This window comes from Synchiropus splendidus, chromosome 18, assembly GCF_027744825.2.
Source record: "Synchiropus splendidus isolate RoL2022-P1 chromosome 18, RoL_Sspl_1.0, whole genome shotgun sequence".
Classification (NCBI taxonomy): Eukaryota; Metazoa; Chordata; class Actinopteri; order Syngnathiformes; family Callionymidae; genus Synchiropus; species Synchiropus splendidus.
Window position 1 is genome coordinate 6779868 of NC_071351.1, and position 21284 is coordinate 6801151.

General features: G+C 48.5%; 3 protein-coding genes across 4 annotated transcripts; 2 read left to right on the top strand and 1 right to left on the bottom strand.

Moving 5' to 3' along the window:
• Positions 1-2267: 2267 nt before the first annotated feature.
• gdap1l1 (ganglioside induced differentiation associated protein 1-like 1) lies at positions 2268-12355 on the top strand. 2 transcript variants are annotated; one of them, XM_053850046.1, is made up of 7 exons: positions 2268-2432; positions 2606-2753; positions 6667-6859; positions 8780-8953; positions 9141-9235; positions 10015-10129; positions 10441-12355. In XM_053850046.1, the coding sequence occupies exons 2-7, from the start codon at positions 2625-2627 to the stop codon at positions 10782-10784; spliced, it is 1050 nt and encodes a 349-aa protein (XP_053706021.1). In that variant the 5' UTR covers positions 2268-2432; positions 2606-2624; the 3' UTR covers positions 10785-12355. The 2 variants fall into 2 exon arrangements, with proteins under 2 accessions (XP_053706021.1, XP_053706020.1); XM_053850045.1 differs by having other exon boundaries at positions 2288-2753.
• On the bottom strand, positions 12317-13853 carry fitm2 (fat storage inducing transmembrane protein 2). The gene is made up of 2 exons (XM_053850048.1): positions 13662-13853; positions 12317-13233 (listed from the first exon to the last, which is right to left on the bottom strand). The coding sequence occupies exons 1-2, from the start codon at positions 13832-13834 to the stop codon at positions 12624-12626; spliced, it is 783 nt and encodes a 260-aa protein (XP_053706023.1). The 5' UTR covers positions 13835-13853; the 3' UTR covers positions 12317-12623.
• A 4561-nt stretch (positions 13854-18414) lies between these two features.
• On the top strand, positions 18415-20626 carry ccn5 (cellular communication network factor 5). Its single transcript, XM_053849912.1, has 3 exons — positions 18415-19232; positions 19435-19683; positions 19982-20626. The coding sequence occupies exons 1-3, from the start codon at positions 18941-18943 to the stop codon at positions 20494-20496; spliced, it is 1056 nt and encodes a 351-aa protein (XP_053705887.1). The 5' UTR covers positions 18415-18940; the 3' UTR covers positions 20497-20626.
• Positions 20627-21284: the final 658 nt, after the last annotated feature.

Consider the following 21284-nt stretch of genomic DNA (forward strand, 5'->3'; position numbering starts at 1 on the left):
TTTGAATACTCGATTTTGGACGATAAAAATTGTAATTATATTTCATTATAGCGCACTATGTAGTAAGGATGAACATTCTTTCAGCAAGTTGAAATACATAAAACTCATACTTTGAAGGCTAGTTTCTCTTCCGTGTTATAGCATAAAAGTTTATTCCACCAATGTAATTCTGCACGACATGATGCATCCACAGAAAATAAGATGAACTCTTTCAGTCACATTGATACATTTGGCATATAAACACAGTTACTGTGTTTAAATGACGTCACCAAAGAACTGAAATTGACAGCCCTCTTTGAGCCTTCCAGCCTGTCGTTCCTGCTCCTGTACATTTTTATTGGCTTAAAAACAGGGAGCTGCTTTATGAGTCAGCACCCGCACATTTAACAGTTAGTTGTAATTTTAAAACCTTGTAATAACTTAAATATGAATTGAAAAGTGGAAGACAATAGTTTCATCATTAACAACAATAAAACCACAACAGGGAGAAACAAAGCAAAGTCAGAATGTCCCAAATCAAAAGGGTCACCAAACCAGCAGACGTCCATAAACATGACTAAGAGTCCAACAGAAAGCGTCACCGAACCGGGAGAATCAAAGGAAATTAAATCTGGAAACAGAGAGATAAAAGCACAATGAACAGAGATGGTCGATCACAAAACAAACCAGGAAACACATGGAAACCGAGGAAGAAGAAAACACTAACTCAGGCACCAGACAGAGTCATCCAAATAAGCAAACAAGCGCACAGAAAGAGAGAACGAATGAGGAGAGCCAATTTACCACGGGAACAAGAGGAGACCATCTGGCACACGTTGCTGGAGTCCTCTTATACACAGGTGATCAGGGGTAGATCGGCTCCAGCCGTGTGCCACAGGAACAGGAAGAAGGAGGGAGAAAGCAAAACAGGACTCAAGTGACCAAAATAAAAGCGGAATCATGACACTCCACTCATCCAGCTCTTTGAGTCGGACCCAGTTCGCTTGGTGGCAAATGCTACTAACAGATGCCACAATCTTCAGTGAAAGCTGTTGTTCAACCAGTGACCAGTCTCATGGATTATTGAAGTCACACATTCTCCCTCTCGACAAGAGAATTCACACGCCATCAGGGAACCTTCTCCAAAGGCTGCCAAGTGAAATGAAGTTTATAGGGTTTACAGAAAGTGTGCAATCATGACTTAAACAACAGTAGGCAGGTGCATAAGTTTGAGCACCCCAACAGAGAAATGACATCAATATTTTGCAGGAACAACAGCCTCTAAACGCTTCCTATAGCTTCCAAGGAGGGTCTGGGTTCTGGTTGAGGGTGTTTCTGACCATTCTTCTTTACAAAACATCGCCATTTCAGTCAGGTTTGATGGTTTCCAAGCGCGCTTTAAATCACACCGCAGATTTTCAATCACATTCAGTTTGTCCAAATAACTCCATTGTAGTTTCATCAGTCCACAGCTCCTTATTCCAAAATGCTTTAGCAGATTTCAAGCGACTCGGTTTGTGGCATGTGCGCAGAAAAGGCATGACTCTCCCATACAGCATCTGTGCAAAGTGCGCTGAATAGTTGACTGATGCACAGTGGCACCATCTGCAGCAAGATCATGTTGTAGGTCTTTGGAGCTGTGGGTTGAGTTTGACTGTTCTCACCATCCTTGGCCTCTGCTTATCTGAGATGTTTCATGGCCTGCCACTCCGGGTCTTCACTCGAACCGTGCCTGTGGTCTGTGGATGTTGAACAAACTGTCATTTGACAGTTTTATGACAGTTGTTTTGAGGCTCCCATGTTGCCGCTCTTCTGAGAAGATGCGAAGAGGAGAACAACTTGCAACTCGCTCCTTTAATACCCCTTCTCATGAATGGCTTCACCTGTGCATGGAGGTCAAGGATGAGCTTACCAAACCAATTTTGTGTTCCAATATAGGTATTCAAATCACTAAAACAACAAGGGTGCCCCAACTTATGCACCTGCCTACTGTTGTTTAAGTCACTATTGTGCACTTTCTGTAAACCCTATGAGCTTCATTTCACTTCTCAAATGTGTTTGTCTGCTCCATGACATATTGAACTGAAATGGCTGATCCGAACAACCAATGATTTATAAAGGAAAATCCCAAACTTTTGCGTGCGACTGCAATTCACGTATGATTCCGGTTTCATGTGCGTGGCTCGGTGTGACCGCTAGGTGGCGCTGATTGACTACCGCTGCCACCACGACGCGGGTAAACGTGTTTATTTGAGCGATGACAAAAAAGGAGGTGACTTTAATGTTTAGTCGGTCACGTTGTAAGTAAAGGAGAAATACGTTGGCCATGAAGTGGGAGGTTTATATCCATGTCGCACTGGCGTTGCGTCCTGACAGGAAGCTGCTGCTGCTGTTCAGTCATGACGCGGCATCACATGATGCCAAAGCATCGTGAGTCTGGTCGTTGTTATCAGGTAACTACTTTCCTTCAGCACCGGGAGCTGTCCAGCACTGACGGGTGCTGATCCAGGAGCGCGCGCGCGCGCCCCCCCTCCTCCTCCCCGCGCGCCTCCCGTCTCCTCTCCTCCACACGCACAAAGCGCTCTGTCATGGCGTCTTCCAACCATGTCACCCCCACCAACTGTAGCTGGTGGCCCATCTCCGCGATGGACGAGGACGGCAGCCGAGTGACAGACGGGGAGGCGGAGTGCGAGGAGGCGACGACGGAAGCCAAAGCCCTCAACAAGGACCGGCTGGTGTTGTACCACTGGACGCAGTCGTTCACCTCCCAGAAGGTAGGGAGTGCGGAAAATGGTGCCCCTCTGCAAGACGCGTGTTTGTTGTGATGGGAGCGTGTCGCTGCAGGCTGGATGTTCCCGTCCACTGCCGCATAAAAGAGCGTCGAGCCTCGCCGCTTGTTGCCATTTGCTGGGGGCATCACAGCGTCTGCTGAATGAGACGGCCACCGATGTCCATATGACAGCCTGAATTATGCATTCAGTGTTGTGCTGGACAAACCTCAGACCACCTCCTACATCAGGGGGGGTTCAATCGCAGCATCAATGTTCCCTCACTGCTTTAATTCTCCAGCATTTCAACATGGCTTTGCCGTGCAAGCTTGGGCAGCAGGCAGAGTATGTGTGTAGTAAAGCAGCACTGCAGTGGTCTGGAGTCACCATCGGCCACCACAGTAGCTGTCTGACTTAAGTTGTTATTATTCATTTATGACACTGTTATTATTATTCTCTTGAGTTCTCCCATTTGAAGTCGCGAACCTTCTATGAAGGTTCAAATCTCAAACTTAGTGTTTCTTTCTTTCTCCTGCCTTGAAGTTTGCACCTCCATAAAAAGATATTTTCACTGTGACAGCTGCAGGACTTGAAATTCACCTTTCACGTAAGGTGGATGTAAGTAATATTTTCCTGCAACATTCCTGGAAACTCGAGAGATAAAACAAAGAGACAAGTAGTCTCTACTGGAGCTGGGTGATATGTTTACAAGAAAAAAAAAAAAAAAAAAAAAATCATGCATCTGGAATAGTTCCCATCTTTTAAAGATTATTTTCAAAATGACAGTTTCCGTTAGGAAAACCATAAAAAATAATATTCAGTCAGTTTAAGAAACAACAAAGCAAATTGAATTGGAAATTGATGGATGAAATATGAGTTATTATTTTTAAAAAAAGGAAAAGTATGACAGTGTTATTACAGTGCTACGGAGCCTTGGAAGTGACATGCATGACTTTTTTTTTATTTTTTATCTTGAGATAATTTTTATCTCGACATAACTGAGATAAAAATTATCTCGAGACAGTTGTTATTTTGGGCAAAAAAAAAATAAAGTCAAGCATGTCACTTCCAAGGCTCTGTACAGTGCAAATAAATTGTTGAAGTATGGTCATTCAAAAACGCTCTCCATGTTAGGAGTGACGACGCGGAGTGGGACCCAAGTGCAGTGATGAAAGTCACAGGAAGCAGGAGCGAGTCAAAGACAATAGTTTAATCATTAACAACAATAAAACCACAGCAGGGAGAAACAAAGTGAAGTCAGAATGTCCAAAATCAAAGGGTCACCAAAACCAGCAGAAGTCCATAAACATGAATAAGAGTCCAACAGAGAGGGTCACAGAACTGGGAGAATCAAAGGAACTTAAATCTGTAAATAGATAGTCGATCACAAAACAAACCAGGAAACACACGGAAACAGAGGAAGGAACAAACCACTAACTCAGGCACCAGGGTTTCAGACAGAGTCATCCAAATAAGCAAACAAGCGCACAGAAAGAGAGAACGAACGAGGAGAGCCAATTTACCATAGGAACAAGAGGAGACCATCTGGCACACGTTGCTGGAGTCCAGGTGCTCTTATACACAGGTGATCAGGGGTAGATTGGCTCCAGCCGTGTGTCACAGGAACAGGAAGAAGGAGGGAGAAAGCAAAACAGGACTCAAGTGACCAAAATAAAAGCGGAATCATGACACTCCACTCATCCAACTCTTTGAGTCGGACCCCGTTCGCTTGGTGGCAAATGCGAAAGCTACCAGAAACACCAACCAGTGACCAGTCTCATGGATTATTGAAGTCATTGTTTTCTATTTTCGTGTCACACATCCTCCCTCTCGACAAGAGAATTCACACGCCACCAGGGAACCTTTGGAGAAGGTTCTGATGGCTGCATTCAGAGCACAAGTCCACACAGTGGCACTTCAGGGAGCCATGGAGGATAGACCCTCTCAGAGATCAGTCAGCCACCAATGCTCTTCGTCCGACCGCAGAATATTTACTGTGCATTATACGTGCCGTCATCATCATCGCCAACAGTTCAGGCGGCTCCTTTTATAGCACTTTCTCACCACTTCAAACTCGGGATGTAGCTTGACGTGCTGAAGGTTCTTGGCTCACACTCGGTCGATTGAATGTCACCTTGAGGTGATCCATTCTAATATGCGTCTTTTAAGCCCTAATCTGTTTCAGTGTATTCGCACATTTGTTGTGATGCAAGCTGTTCTAAATGCTGTAGAGGTCAAACTTGGCTCTGCATGGACCCGTGCTTCTTTGAGTGAGGGGTTTCTGTGTTGAGAACTCAGACCAGAGTCGGCCTGGAACTGTTCTCCCACAGATGAAGGACGAACGTTGACTGAAACTACGTGTCTTCACTCTCAGTCTTTGTTCTCACCAAGCTATTATTGCGATTCAACATTCTAAAAAGCTCTTGCTATGCTCAATGAGACGTTGTTGTGTTTAGTTGTTGTGTCGTCTATGAAGTTGAAGGGTAAAATGGCGGTGTCTCATGTGTGGTGAGTTTACTGAGGACTTGTGCTGAGTCATGTGTTTGAGAAAGGTGTTATAGATATGTTATAGAGTTGAATAGGGGGGTATGAGTTTAAAACATAGTTGTAATTTCAAACAAACCGATGCTCACGGAGGCCTGAGAAGGGTCCAGCGTCATCACATATATGGAATTGTACAGCAACATTTGGTGGCCAACTGAAAAACACACCCTGGAGAGTGTCGCGGATGAGTTCAGAAACCTGCTCAATAGAGCGCTAGCGAAAATACAATTTAAATGTCCTGGGAAAATGTACTTTTTCAAGCAAGAACATGAGTCTAATACCAGTAACTCTTGGTGTTTTGATCCATATTTGTAGCTGCTCATACTCAGTGGATGCTGAAGACATGGATATTCCAAACTGGAATTATATCGATTTGATATGTGGGGCAATAATATTGGGTAAAAAAAAGTTCCAAACTTCATTTGCCTTAATTCCACTGTAAACACCTGCTGACTCAGTGTTTGTGGACTGCATCTTTTGGTCTTTTTCAAGGTCATATTTTTTGTGGATTCTAATGGAAGGCAGGCGTCAAGAAACAGATCCCTGTGACTTTAGAAATATGTCGGTGAGAATATCGGTTGCTGAGGGTGGCAGCACAGATACTTGGCCTGAGCGCTCACTGACTCATATCATTACGTAACTCCCTGTTAGTGTTGTTATTGTCAGCACTGCCAGTCTGGGCCTTCAAACATTGCAAGATACTTTGGCAGGACTGTGGCGAAGATAATATTTGTTCCGGTGACCGGCAATACATTGACACGAACAGTTTCGTATTTCAAATCGCAAGTGAAGATGACGTTTATGTGCCTGAAAAGTCGGACGTGCTTCGGATATACTGACATTTTAACACACGTTCGTGCCACCTCAGGCCGAATAAAAATCCACCCCTTACTCTCAAGAGACTTTCGTGTCCAGTGTTGATGCAGACGGCAGTCTCCATCATTGTTTGTCGACTCAGTAGGCTTTCAACAGAAGCGTATGTTCGCATGACAGAAGGTCGGAGGTTGGGGCGCCATTCAGCCTTCGACGTGGAAGACTGACTTTGGTGTTGACATCGTGGCAATGTGGCATGTCTCTGTCTGCTGACGTTCACTCGCACGTATGTCAGGTTGGTTTCCAGTGAAGCGCAGGTCAGTTGCTGTTGGACTACTGCGCACAAGTCGAGTCACTCTGAAGTCACTGGAGGAGGATCTCGAAGATCTCACTGCGATAACTGGGCAACTTTACCCCACTTTAACTTGGTTACAGTTTTAAAGTGAACTTCGTATCACCCACCCTAAGTCCCATTACTCCTCATCCAGTGTCTCCCAAATCCATCAGGTTCCTTGTCTGCCATGTTCATGACCGTAACCTCAAAAGACTGTTGCGGTTGCAGGTGCGGCTGGTCATCAACGAGAAGGGCCTGGTGTGCGAGGAGCGGGACGTGAGCCTGCCGCTGCAGGAGCACAAGGAGCCGTGGTTCATGAGGCTGAACCTGGGAGAGGAGGTGCCCGTCTTGCTCCACGGAGAGACCATCATCAGTGACTACAACCAGATCATCGACTACCTGGAGAAAAACTTCACTGGAGGTTTGTCTCGTGAGCTCAAAGGTCTGACATCTGCAGGGCTGTTGATCAAAATAAATAATATTATAAAGAGCTTAGAAAACAATGTGCAAGAAAATGCAGAATATCGTGCCAAAGAATCCTTCACTGTAGTTTTTTCAGGGATGAATTGTACAGTTTTATTGCCACAGGAAGAAAGTCTTTGAGACGGGAAGCCTCAGTCTGTTGGTCTATTGGAGCAGGAGCGGATGGAGGGGTGGGTGATGTCCAGGATGCTCCTTAGTTTCAGGAGCATCCTTCTCTCCATAACCGTCTCCATGGAGTCCAGCTTCTCTCTCTTTACACATCATCCTAACCTCGACGCAGAGAGGCTTTTTCTCACATTCAGTTGCAGGCCATCTGGCATGTCGGTGCCGCCGCAGAGGATCATCAGTGATTCTCTGAGCTCGCTCTTTGTACGCCTGCAACCATGTGCTGCTGCTGCCCGGCATCACAGTCACATGACTATGGAATGTTCTGGGAAGGACCCGAGGGGGGCTACATGCTCCCGCCTGGCCTGGTTCATTGAAAGGCTGGCCGGGCGCTTGAAAACCCCATTTGGAAAAACCTGGTCTGAACCTGAAAAGGTGCTTCATGGCAGGAACCGCAGAAGCTCATGAACTGTGACATCATCTGACGGAAACCTCTGCAAGACACGTCGGCGAATACACACAAACTTGTGACTTACCAGATGTAAACAAGTACTTTGAGTCTTGCTGACTTGTGCCTCAGCAACCCTTGGCTGCGCCCTCCCACTGTAGTTTATACGAGTATGAGGCTGGTTCCAGGTTCTGAAGCGTGCTGGTGTGATGCTTGTCACGTCACCACTGCCAAAGATCTGGAAAACACAAGATGGCACTGGCTTCATGTTCACACACACACACACACTCTCACTGTAACCAGCCTACACACATGGCTAACCTTCATCGTGACTCTGGCCCCGACTGGAACCCAGTTGAAATGACCCAGTTATTTTGAAGGTTTCATCCTCAAACTGACAGTTGGCGTTTGGCCAAATGGTCCCCACAAAGGTATCAGAATCCCTAAGTCAGAACCAACATTTCTTGAAAAGGTTGGTGGGCTCAAGTGTAACCCAGAGAGAGAACAGGATTTGTGGATGGGATTCTTTGGTTTTGGTTTGTGTCCACAGCTTCCAGGGGACTGTGGCCTGCCACTGCTCTCAGATGAGAACTGACGTGTCAGCAAAAAACGGAGTCGTGCGCAGACTAGTTTGAGATGCAACTGAGGGAATCGAAACCCTACGAAGCATCGGCTGCTCCCACATCCGCCATGTTTATCTTCTGAGATCCGCTGCAAGGCGTGAGCAGGGCGTCATGCCGGGGCATCAGACTGCTTACTCAGCATTCTGAAACGGTGCCAAGAACCTCTCCTCCCTCAGCGACGGAGGCCCGTGCAAGCTCAGCGACACTGCCCGTCTGGCTGGGTCTCTGAGAGCGTCGTGCCATGGTTAAACGGAAAGCGCAGAGGGAAGGAATCAAGTCTGTCTCCTGCCAAAACGGAGATTTGTCCAAATGTTGAATGTGTCGGAGCCAGAATAACACTGGTCCAAATTGATCTCTTATTGACCTTCAGATTTTGGGAGCAGACAGATGCCGATAAATGCCAAATATCTGAGCCGATAATCGGTCCATCCGAGTGTTTATCCACCTCACAGGTCTGGCACATCAACACGTCCCCTCAGAACCTCATGTGAGGCCTTGTGCGGGGTGATAAAGCTGCACATTTAGTTGACAATGCCAGGCATTTTCCCTTCCTTTGTAGCACTGTCACCCTTTGTTATTGATGTATCTCAGTTATGATGAGTAACTTACAAGTTTCCATGAGTCATCGTGAGAATCCTACACGTGAAAAGCCCACTGGCGTGTTGTTTTTTTTGGTCTGCAGAGACCGTGGCACAGCTGATCCCTGATGCAGACTCACCGGTCCACGAGCGGGTGCAGCAGTATCGGCAGGTGCTGGACACTCTGCCCATGGACGCCTACACGCACGGCTGCATTCTGCATCCGGAGCTCACAACCGATTCCATGATTCCAAAGTACGCCACCGCTGAAATACGGAGTAAGTGTCATCGACGTGCCGGAGTGACTTGGCTGTGTGGTGACGGAGCAGCAGCTCAGGATCCAAGCCAAGACTTCGACCTTGCGCCTGTGTGAAGCTTGATACTATAGATAACCATATGAGACGGTGCTGTTATCGTGTCATTATAATCCAGCGCCTCAGAAAGCTCTGTGTGTGTGTGTTTAAGGACATCTAGCTAACGCTGCAACAGAGCTGATGAAGCTGGACCATGAAGAACCACAGCTGACAGAACCCTACCTGTCCAAGCAGAAGAAGCTCATGGTGAGTTCGGAAAAACCACTGGAAACACCTCATGTTTTGACACTTCGACTGTAGCAACTTTAGTCCAGAGTTGAGTTGAGTTTGGTTTGTGTTATATGAGTGTTTTAAAAACCCAGTTGTTTTTTAATATTATATATATATATATATATATATATATATATATATATATATATATATATATATATATATATAATAACAACAATACCACTACTACTACTAATAATAATAATAATACAACTGTAATTACATGAACAGAGGACATGAACAGTTTCTCATTTGAAATCGAAAGTGAAGATGACGTTTATGTGCCTGAATTTGCGAGAAAAGCCGGACGTGCTTCGGATATACTGACATTTTAACACACATTCGTGCCACCTCAGGCCTTTGGGCGACAAGCTGAATAAAAATCCACCTCTTAGTCTCAACCCCTGATGGAGAGAGTCATGTCGGAGAGTGGAGCGAGTGGGTGCCAAAAGAGTCACATCACTACCCTTTTTATTTCAAGACATTGAAAACCAAAAGTCACATGGGCAGATCAAATAAATGCAACTGGAAAATCCACTGGAAACACCTCATGTTTTGACACTTCGACTGTAGCAACTGTAGTCGAGAGTTGAGTTGAGTTTGGTTTGTCTTATATGAGTGTTTTAAGAACCCAGTTGTTTTTTAATATTATATATATATATATATATATAATCACAATATTACTACTACTACTACTACTACTACTAATAATAATAATAATAATAATACAACTGTAATTACGGATTTTTTTGCAGGCAAAAATCCTGGATCATGATAACGTGAACTACCTAAAGAAGATCCTGGGAGAGTTGGCGATGGTTTTAGATCAAGTTGAAGCTGAGCTGGAGAAACGGAAAATAGAATATCAAGGTATGAATGCACCAACAAGACACCGATTCTAGCAGGCAGTGGGTTCGTTCTTCAGGCAGGAGAAAGAGAGACCAACAAAGCCGTGCTTTAGTGACCGCATGGATGTGGTTTCTGGTGGTGGTGGGTTGATGAGGCTTCGTGAAACAGTGTCGTCATTTTCGCGAGATGGCGCTCGCACCGTCTCAGTGAAACCTCACATCATTTATAAACTCAGAGCGCCATCTACTGAGCTGTGAAAGTAAGGACAGCGAAGCCTCGCCCGCCCACCACTGATCCCCAGTGAGGCCACTAAACCCTCTCTTGTGTTGCAGGTCAGAGGTGTGACTTGTGGCTATGTGGACCTGAATTTACTCTAGCTGATATCTGCCTCGGAGCCTTGTTGCACCGGCTCAAGTTCTTGGGACTTTCTAAGAAATACTGGGAGGACGGCAGCCGACCCAACCTTCAGTCCTTCTTTGTGCGCGTGCAGAAACGCTACGCCTTCCGCAAGGTCCTGGGCGACATCCACACGACCCTGCTGTCGGCCGTCCTACCCAACGCCTTCCGCATGGTCAAGAAGAAGCCGCCCTCCTTCTTCGGCGCCTCCTTTCTCATGGGCTCCCTGGGCGGGATGGGCTACTTTGCCTACTGGTATTTAAAAAAGAAATACATGTAGTGAACGCCCTCATGTTGTGTTTCTGTCTGTGTATCTGTGTGATGTTTCAACTTTTTTCTGTGACCTTTTACGACTGCAGGAAAACCTATATAGAGAACACCATTACCGACCTGAGGAAAAGATCCCCGACAGCACATGTTCTGGTCATCCAACGTTCATTTCTGGCAGCAGGTTGAGACGTCTATATGTCGCTCTGCCGCTCACACCTCCAGGTGCGAGGGTTTGGGCGGCCGGAAGCTGCCACTTGGGGAGTGAGGAGGAGCCGTTCAGGACACTCACTTATTCACCTTCTGGTTACCGACGGGGATGAGCGTGTATGAGGAAAAGCTATTTTCAGATGTGGTGGATCGCCCATGACTTATTGATGCCCCAGATGATATTCAGACTGAAGAACTGCTGCTGACTCAGCCTCAGTTCCAAATCAGGACCAAGCATCTTCATGTTTGCAAACACCCTCCAACGTTGCCGTCCATCTCCGTCACAGCTGGAAGGTGACTAAGAAACGTTCTGTCTCGACTCCGCCCACACAGCAACACACACACACACACAAGCGTTGGGTTTATTGGAGCACCAGAGATGACACAGCACACACCGGTCCATTGCCGCTGGCTTGGTGCCGTGCAGGAGGTCAGAGCTCTCAAGTGGTTAGAGGCCGTACAGTCATCGAGTCCCACGTGCGCTCCGTCCGATGCCATGTGTGTCGGAGCGGCAAACCAAAGAGGACGATTCTTCAATTTTCAAGTCAGATTCAGGAGGCATCCCAGCTGTGTCCCGAACACATGCTCCCATCCCTGGGACACAAGCCAATCTGTCCAACACTACCATTTTTCACCTCTTCTTCTTCATTTAACTTACTTTTAGCTGGCTAATATTTTCCGAAAAAAATGTTTTGTGGTCATTCTTGATCTATTTCGACGTTATTTTAAGCATCTTTGTGAGGCGATTGTGGTGGATCACATCCAAATCTGAGCCATGAAAAACGCACAATACGATCGAGTCAAGCACCGTCTCCGTGCTGAAGGCCATGGCTCTGCATTTCATGCCGATAATACAACAATAACTCTCATTTCTGAAGGCTTGCAGACCCACTCCCATAGCGGTGGGAGCAGGCGCGACATAAATGAAGAGGCAGCAGGAGGGTGGGTCACATGACACGCTGGGCTGCTTCTGAACCTCCTGCATCACACCAAGAGAGGTTGTTGTGACCGTGGCCGTCACTCACTATAGTATTTTTTTAATCCTTTCCTTTGGATTCTTTTATATTTCTATATACCTATCTATATGTATATATATATATGCATTTATTTATGGTGCTTTTTATGATGTCTGTTCATAAGCCTTAATTTATTCAGTTGCCATCAATGAGTAATAAATGAAGAAAATGGAACATTGACACGGGTTGGTCCTGGTTTTGTTTACCTCCTGGATCACATGACATGCCGTTTGACTGTTGTTTATAACATGCATGAACTGGATCCGAACCGTCGGGGCCCACAGATTTGAACTGAAGTCACTTAGTAACTACTTCTTGACGTTGTCGGCTCAATAAAAAAGGCAGAGTGTTTTTAAAACAGTGCTTTTATTTTCACTGAGTCACCAATGAGCAGTGAATTCTCCGTCGGTACAATAAAAGCCTCCACCGATGTGCGAGACGTTTGCACAAACCCAGAAATTGGTTCCTTAATTTAACACAGAATAATAAACATGAAAGTTACTGCTGACCAAAACATGTAGTGATGACTTGGAATCAAAAGTCTCAACAAGACAAAGTGTCCGTCAGTGGCTTGTTTCTAGGCAGCACACAGCAGCTTGGACCACCACACCGTAGTGCAGAGCTTCTCAGGAGTGGAGCTTGTGATTCCTGGAGGGCTCCTGAGGGGGCAGTCCAGGGGAGAAAGGCAGGTGGTACCAGACGTGATACGTGAGAAACCAAGCCAGCAGGCCACACGTGGTCCCCAGCAGCTTGTGCGACAGGTCGTGGAAGTACAGCGAGGTGGAGGTGAACATCACAACCCATATCAGCACCAGAAGATTCAGGGCAACGTAGAGGAGATTCACCACCGTCCTCAGCGACCAAGACAGGCCGGGAGTCTTCATCCAAACGACGGCAGCCATCTCCTCCACGATGCAAAGAGAGGAGTAGGTCAGGATGAAGGAGTGTCCCGAGATGTCGTAGCCGTGCCAGTGGAAGCCGGCCCGTCTGCACGCAGACTTGCTGGTCAACTCCTCCACCACGGTGTCCAGTGTGACGCTCTGGAAACACGATCCAGTCGCGTCCTCGATGTAGAAGAAGGTCTGGGTGCAGACGTACCAGACGGCCGTCGCCACCGCCAGAGACAGGAGCCTGCGGCCCAGGAAGGTGCTCCTGCCGCTGACGCAGGAGTTGGTGAGGAGGACAAACGGGCTGAGGAGCGCCAGGGTCCATCCCCAGGAGAGCTTCACAAAGTATCTGGGAGAAGAACCAGACTTTCACTCACTCCAGATGTGCGACTTGGGCGACCCCTGGTGTCAGGGCGGGGGACTCATTTTTCATGATGATGTATGTTTTTCTGGTGTCATTGTTTCTACAGAGTTGATGCTTTGCAAACGAGCCATTTAACAAACTATTATTTATAATCAGAAGTCTGTTAAAAAAGAACCAATGAAGCGTGTTCTTTTCAGCCAAACAAAACATTAGGCGTCTTCTATTTATATTCAATATAGAAGTGTGAATTATTCCATCACCACTGCCGCCTGAAACGCGGCGACGGAGAAATGAAATGTGATCGCAGGGTCACGCGACGGACTGAATAATGATACAGAGCTGATCCAGAACATTCATCCAACTGTTGTTCAGGTGACCATTGAATCCTCGAGCAACAGTGTCGCTTCACTTACATGTTGAGGACGTTCTTGCTGCTGCTGAAATAGGTGTGCGGAACCAGCTGTAGCTCCTTCAAGATGGAACCCACCACTGACGTTATCATAAATATCCAGGGAAGGTTTCGTCTGGCGGAGCGAAGCCCCCAAAAACTCGCCAACTTGTCCACAATAACGTCCGCGGTCGCCATGATGGACAACTTTGACCTGACTGGGAATCCGTAGTGGGCGGGGTTATGACGTCATCGCGTTTGTGCATAGTGTTGATGTCTGTAATTCGCGTAAATTTATGTTTTTCTAATAGTTTTTTAAATAGTCTATATTTAAAAGTGAAATCTGGAAATTATACGTTTTTACGCGCATGCGTAAGTACGATCTGGTCCGTCTGCCTGATGTGGTCCGCCGGAAATGATGGTGCTGGAGCAGGAAGTTACCAACTCACCGAGCGCATGCGCACACCAGCAAACTTGCAATTCTGTCAATTTATTATTTCTAATTATTAAAATAAAAAAAATAAATTGAATAATAATTGCGCGTTTCTATCTGCTATTAGAATTTTTAATCTAGTATTATTGAATCATTAATAATTTCAAACTCCTCCATTGCTTCCAATACAATGTGTATGGGAAACTGTTCTCCTAAAAGTTGTTTCATATTGATTTAACAGGAGCAGGAGGGAGCTCATCTGCCCCTGAACCAGGTTTATATGTCGACCGTGGTGCAGCGCTTGAGTCTGTCTATGTTGTTGGATTAAAAAAAAAAACAAAAAAAAAACTAGAACGTCATATGAAACATATCATATGAAACATTCAATTTCTTAATCTAGACTCTAGAAGTAAAAAAAATCTTTTATTAAGTAAAAAAAAAACTGAGTAGTAGCTGCCCACACTTGGCTGTGCTTAGGTGAGGTGAAGAGGAGAGTGCAGCCAGGTGCAAACACGCAGGACAAGAAGGAAGTGGTGGAAAAGACTTGACCCGACAGGTGAGAGTTTTGAACTTCCTGTGCCCAGTTTTGTGCCCCGAACGTCAGAGGGCTTTTCTTCACATGATCCTCTCAAGAGTTATAGGCTAGATTCAGATGACGTCATCCTGAACCCCTGTCACGTCTTGTGTGCAAGGTCAACTCCACGCAGCCGATCATCTCAGCTGAAAATATTGACAGTTTGTTGTCCGCTTGCTGTTTGACTAGGTGTTGTCCTTTTTGGGGGATATTTCTGCTCCGCGTCCAGAGTCCGGATGTGTGAGGCGCTGAGGAGGACGTCACCTTTGGTGTCCAGGAACGCTACCGCCCCCTGCTGTCACATTCAATTTCATAAAATACAGAACCAGCAAATAATCTATTGCAGTGTCAGAGAGAGGTGCTTTTCCCGCATCCTGTTGTCAACGACCTGCTGGCTGTGGACGCGGCGGTGACCTGGACCCCGCGTGCGTCAGGGGCTGACCTCTGCTCCGCTCCACCTCCCTCCTGTGGCAGCGGTGTGGGATTTTCACAGCTCTGGCTGGAATGAGTGGAATCCCAGGTGCCGTTGGAGGGGGAACCTCTCGCTGAGCGCCACCGAGCGGAGGTTACCGAGCGCGAGCCGGACGCGTCTGAGCACTGGAGTTATAAACCTATTCCCAGTCATCAAGATGGAAACTCTGCCTCATTGTGTCACACTCCGTCACGTCTGGAGCCCCTGAAGCAGCGACGTTTCTGAGCTCAATCTTCGATTTTCCATCTGCCCAAAACATCTACTGCTCCATCGTGGCTCTTTCCATCCCAGCGAAACATCTCGACCCAAGCGTCTTTACACGCCGGTGGTGGGAAAACAAAGGCAGAGTTGGAGGGCAGAATTCCAAAGTGGATATCCAGAGGGAGCAGAGAGACGTGGGACGGAGACGGAGTGTTGTCATTCCCTCAGTCAGGCTCAGCCAGGCTTCCTCGCCTCAGTGACACGTCTGCTGCGTGGAGACAACCAGCACTGTGTGTGTGTGCGCGTGGGGGCTTGTTTATACTGCTCTGACAAAACACTACCTTATGTCTTTGTGGGGACCTTTTGCCCGGGCCCAAACCTCAACTGGGCCATTCTGACTGGGTTCCAGTTTGGTCCCGACTCCTGGTTCCTTGTGCTTTGGAGGGTTAGGTTCAGGCGCAGAGGCTGGGGAAAGGGTGATGGCACTGAGAGGTCCTCACAAGGATAGAGAGAGGAACTTTCACTGGTCACGCAGCTCAGCGTCACCTTTCCTAAACCCTAACGGGAATAATGAGTCAGTGAGTCCCCCCCTCCCACCACCACCGCCACCCTCCCTGCTCCTCCCTCCGCCTCGAGCCTGTGCACTGTCTCAGACAGCAGTTGCACTCGGAGCTGCTCGCTGTGCTGACAACTGCCACGCGTGGGTTGTGGCTGTTGCTGGCTCCCTCTTGTTTATTCCAGGTCCCATTTAAAACCAGACCCAGCTGGCCGGCACCACCCGAAACCCACAAACTGGCCGCCGCCGATATTGTCTTCTTCTGTGGTCGCACATGTTGGGGGGGTGATGCAATGTTCTTTTCTCAGTCGGAAAACAGCATCACACCCTTCGTAAAAGTGTCCGCTGGGGTTCGACTCTCCGGAGAAGTGGTGAACGTCTCATGTCCCGTGTTGTCTTCGTCACTTATTCAAGTCAAGTGAGAGGATTTGAATTGGAGCTAAAGAAAGAGGAAAAAACAAAGGCCTAAAAATCCGAAAGTTAGAATTTGTGATGAACAGTGACATATGTCTGCGCCACGGTCCAAGTGTTTAGCTTCACTGGACTGTTGGTGAAGGGATGGATGGATGTTGCTGATCCTTCATTGTTTTTTAAAAGTGTATCGTAGTGATGGACTGACAGTGTCCACATTCTCAGAGCTCTTTGTTTAAAGATGTTAAAGATGAGCGGTTGTTAACATCTTAAGAGTTTAGAGCAGAGCGCCACCTAGTGGGCGCTGAAAACAAACATGGCCGACTGTTTCATGAAGCGGTGAAACGGTCGGCCATGTTGGCGGCCATGACACAGGAGGGATGGCAAGAACGGCGAGGAGTTCTGGAAGGACAGTGCGGCGTACCTGTCTGAGCCGAGGCGTCCCAAGACCAGAGCCTTGGCCCGGCTTGTGTCTGGTGCATCAGAGCTGCCGGTGAAATGAACGTGTCGTCTCCCATGACTCAGGCATGTTTGGGTTGTTAGTCAAGCGGTGGATATTTCTGCCTCGCGGTGACACACTCGCCGGCCCCGCCCCTTCAGATGACCAAATTCTGTTCCACCCGTTTCATGGATAAATATTTTTCTGAGCAGCGAAGTTCATGAGAATCAGAGAGGATTTCCTGCTCACCGTCCTGTGGGTGCAACGCTGCTCACCACATGCTTCCTGGAAGATGGAGCCGTCACTGAGAAGTTTCCCAACATCTGGGAAACTGTGTGGAACTGTCACTGTTTTGCCTGCTCGCCTCCCCCTGTCTGATCCTGACTGCAGGTGCCGACGTTGAGGCTTGGCTACAGAAGGACACGTCGCCATGTTTCCTGCCTTATTTGTCCCGATAAGGTGGAATCATGCGCAGAGATTTGTGCAGGGAAAAGGCGTCTGTCGCTCCCTTTTCCCTGCCTCAGAAAAGTGGAGCTTTTTACTTCATTCTTGACTCAAACGTGAGGGCCATAAATAGATTCTCGTCTCTTGACTCTACTCCTCCTGAACTTTGTCTGTCCATCACTACAGGAACCAGGCCGCAGGGGTTTAGAGGCTTTCACTGAAGCGGCACTATCGGCAGTGACTCATGAGGCTTCATGAAACAGTGTCCTCATTTTCTGAGCTCGCAGTTGAAAAACGGTTTCTTTGAAATGGTTGGTGAAATCCGGAGATTTCCCCGCATATAGCGCCACCTAGTGGGCTCTGAATGTGAGGACACTGTTTCGTGAAGCCTCACCAGCTCATCACTGTCTATGGCGTCTCTTCGGCCGCTGACTTTGATGCTGCTGGTGTGAGAAATCTGTCCATCTCAGAGCGAGTGGAAAACACATGGCGTCGGACACACATTCCTTCCTCATTTCTATACGTCTGTCTCATTCTATTTATAATCCATCTTCATGACGCCCCCCACCCCCGACACCACAGTCAGACGCTGCTGAAATTCAGCCACAGAAACACCTCACAGGGGAAGGAGAGACTGGAGATGGACGCTCTGCCTTCTCACTCCTTCCACGGAAGGTCTCAAATCCCTGGTTCTTGTTGAAGACTTCCACGAGTCAGGAAGTCTTCTGAAGCTTCATGAAACATGTCCTCATTTTCTAGAGGGCACCAAAATCTCCACCATTTCTCGGAAACCTCACATCACTTCTAGACCTAGCGCCACCTACTGAGCCCTGAAAATAAGGTGACTCATCCCCCCATCACGAGTCACTCAGTGGAAACCGTGTGCAGAAACCTGGTTCCGTGAGTCAGGAACATTTTTATCCTCTGAACCTCAGTTCAGGTTCTGAGCCTGTAAAAACATCGGGAATCCTTGCGGATGATGTGTTTTTCCTGCTTGGCTGGCGTTGACTTGTGTAAACTTGGACTGCCGCAAGACTGGAGCTGGAGGGAGGAGAGGAAAAAGAGGGAGCTGGCGGAGAGACGGTGTGTGTGTCAGGAATGTGAAGCATTTCTGATGCACGTCTTGTGGATGTTTACACGCTGGTCGGCCCGTGACATCAGAGCCCTGACTTGATAAATATCAGCCGCAGCAGTCTGCGAGCAGCAAGAGCTCGCTGGAGCTGGACGAGCCCCGCTGGCCTGATGGAGCCTCAGCCGAGTGACTGCCTGGTGACTCTGACCCTGCTGCTTTGCCTGCTGACACAGGTGAGTCTGGCCTTCGCTTTCCAAGCGTCAGGGAGGGAAAAAGATCTGGCATCAGGAGCGTCATGAATGAGGAGTCTCACCTACTGCGCAGGCTCCTTCCTCATTTGTGGTTCAATATCTGTGCATCCTCTTGTCACAATGATGAATCAATCCCACTTTCGATTCATTTCCCTGAACAAACCATGTGTTTTCATGTGTCGACGTTGGGAACCAAAGCTCTGACGCTGTGTTGTTACCGCTGTAGAGGAGGCTGCTTCACTGTAGCACTGTCAAGTCAAGCTGGATCAGCAAGAGTCAAGTCATCCAGTTGTGAAAGATAGCGTTGGTCACAGAACTGAACCATAAATGTCCTGTCACATTCGCAGAGCTCAGTAGGAGGCGCTGTTTCATTAAAATGCTGGTTCAAATCCAAACATTTTGAGAAGCAAGAGCGCCATCCGGCGGGCTCTGAAGATGAAGAAAGTGTTTCATGAAGCTTCACCACCACCACCTCCATGGAGACAACAACGGATATTTAAAAACTCTGGTTTGTTTGTCCGGGCAGGTGTTTTGCCAGCTGTGTGACCGGACCTGCCTCTGTCCCAGTCTGCCCCCCCAGTGTCCGCCAGGGGTCGCTGTGGTGCCGGACGGCTGCCGCTGCTGTCAGGTCTGCGCGCGGCAGCTGGGAGAGCCTTGCAGCGAGATGTTACCCTGCGACCGCTGGAAGGGCCTGACGTGCGACTACAGCGCCACCTTTCCTGGGGAGCCCGGCCAATGTGTCGGTGAGTTCTGCTTCCGACAGCCACACACACGGTAGGTGGCGCTCTCGGTTTAAAAATGATGAGCGGTGTCACTGACATGGCTGTTCAAATCCAAAGGTGTTAGAGCAGAGGGCGCCACACTGTTTCATGAAGCCTCACCAGCGCATCGCGACTGATACTCCAGTTGGAGCGTGTGCAGTGATTCCAACTGTGCTTCCCACAGAGGAGCAGGACTCCAGCTGCCGACTGAACGGCTTGGTTTACCAGGACGGCGAGTCCTTCCAGCCCAGCTGCGACCGATCCTGCCACTGCAGAGGAGGAGGCATCACCTGCGTGCCGGCGTGTCCGCTCAACATCCGCTTCCCCACCGCCGACTGTCCGCACCCGCGGCACGTCCGGCTGCCCGGGAAGTGCTGCAGGGAGTGGGTGTGTGAAGACCTGCAGAACACAGTCATCCAGGACGCCATCGCAGGTGAGCTCACACGACCTGGTGAGGCTTCGTGAAACTGCCCTCATTCTCAGAGCCCAGTAGGCGGCGCTCTTTGTTTAAAAATGATGTAAGGTTCCGCTGAAAAAGCTGTCGAAAGCTCAACCTGTCAGAGCAGCGGGCGCCATCTGGTGGGCTCTGAAAATGAGGACACGGTTTCATGAAGCCTCATGAACCGCGTCGCGATCTTCACCTTCCAAACATCCCTTTTGTGAAGACCTCACCACGTCCTCAGCTCCTACACTCAACTGCTCACCCTGAGTCTGTCTGTTCTCATCTCCAGCCTCAGGAGCCAATGCTCTGTTCCCACCTGTTCCGAGGTCCGTCCCGCCAAACGGCCTGGCGCCGGCGTCCGACTGTGTGATGCAGAGCACCGCGTGGAGCGCTTGCTCGCAGAGCTGCGGCGCGGGGGTCTCCACCAGGGTCTCCAATCTGAACCCAGGCTGCAGGCTGCAGATGGAGACCCGGCTCTGTAAGGTCAGACCGTGCGGGTCCGCGCCTGCCACACCGTGGCCTCAGCATGCCGGGTGCACAGCCAGCTACACCTCGCCGGGTCCGATACGTCTGGTGCACCAGGGCTGCTACAGCGCTCAAGCCTACCAGCTCCGCTACTGCGGCCAATGCGCGGACGCCCGCTGCTGCACGCCGCACTGGACCACCACCGCACACGTGACCTTCAAGTGCCCGAGCGGGACACACGTGAGGCGCGCCGTGATGATGATCCACTCCTGCGTCTGCCACAACAAGTGTCCGTACACGCCGTACAGGAACCCCGCGTTCCATGGCCTCAGGCCTTGAACATCCAGGACTGTGACTGAGCCAGGATGGACTTTCTGCACTGAGCTTCACAGCTTCTCGGGACAATGGAGCTTCACCAAACCGTCGCAACATTCTTCTTGTTTTGGGGTTCGATGACGTGGCACTTAATTGTTTGCTGTAAATAAAATAAAATGTATAGAAGTATATTTTACACACTGTGTCCGGAAGGTTTGTTTGTTCGGTCCAGTGGCAGCAGCTGTGTGGGACCAGGAAGAAGATGTGAAGGTGTCGCATGTGGAGCTGCTCTCAGATCCTCCTCTCTGGTTTCATTCGCTCAGAAAAAGAGCTTTAAAATCTCAGGATGTGATGTCACCACTAGGTGGCAGCCAGACAGAGGCAGCTTTCACATGTTGTCTCGGTCCAAAGGGGGCGGTGTGGTCCAGTCCGGCCTCAGTCTTTTAACTCTTCATCTTCCATGTCGGCTGCGATCACACCTGACAGCTGAAGCTGAAAGAACCCACACCCTTCTGTCCAACCTTCTTGGTTGAGTGGTTAGAGTCTGTGTTGTTTCTTTTTGAAGCAGTGAGGAACCCTCTAGCTATGTGGGTTCAAGTCCCGCTGCTCTCCCTTTATCTTAATGCCAGCTACCTGAAGAAGTCCTCTCTTTCTGGCTCACTTCCCTGAGTCCACTTTGAGTCCATGTGTTCAGCCGTGTGTTGGCTGCCTCTCTGTAGCTCAGTTGGATGAGCTGATGGAGGTCTGGGTACGAGTCCCACCTCTGCTCCTGCTGCAGACTTTTACAGAGTTTCAGAGGAACGGAGACAGAG

What these genes read in the sequence shown, in the direction of transcription:
- gdap1l1 (XM_053850045.1), top strand. Translation starts at nt 2,568, where the DNA reads ATGGCGTCTTCCAACCATGTCACCCCCACCAACTGTAGCTGGTGGCCC. An exon ending in AGTCGTTCACCTCCCAGAAG is followed by an intron (nt 2,754 to 6,666) that starts GTAGGGAGTGCG and finishes TTGCGGTTGCAG; the next exon opens with GTGCGGCTGGTCATCAACGA. An exon ending in CGCCACCGCTGAAATACGGA is followed by an intron (nt 8,954 to 9,140) that starts GTAAGTGTCATC and finishes TGTGTGTTTAAG; the next exon opens with GACATCTAGCTAACGCTGCA.
- fitm2 (XM_053850048.1), bottom strand. Translation starts at nt 13,834, where the DNA reads ATGGCGACCGCGGACGTTATTGTGGACAAGTTGGCGAGTTTTTGGGGG. An exon ending in AGCAAGAACGTCCTCAACAT is followed by an intron (nt 13,234 to 13,661) that starts GTAAGTGAAGCG and finishes TTCTTCTCCCAG; the next exon opens with ATACTTTGTGAAGCTCTCCT.
- ccn5 (XM_053849912.1), top strand. Translation starts at nt 18,941, where the DNA reads ATGAAGCTTCACCACCACCACCTCCATGGAGACAACAACGGATATTTA. An exon ending in GGAGCCCGGCCAATGTGTCG is followed by an intron (nt 19,233 to 19,434) that starts GTGAGTTCTGCT and finishes TGCTTCCCACAG; the next exon opens with AGGAGCAGGACTCCAGCTGC. An exon ending in CATCCAGGACGCCATCGCAG is followed by an intron (nt 19,684 to 19,981) that starts GTGAGCTCACAC and finishes TCTCATCTCCAG; the next exon opens with CCTCAGGAGCCAATGCTCTG.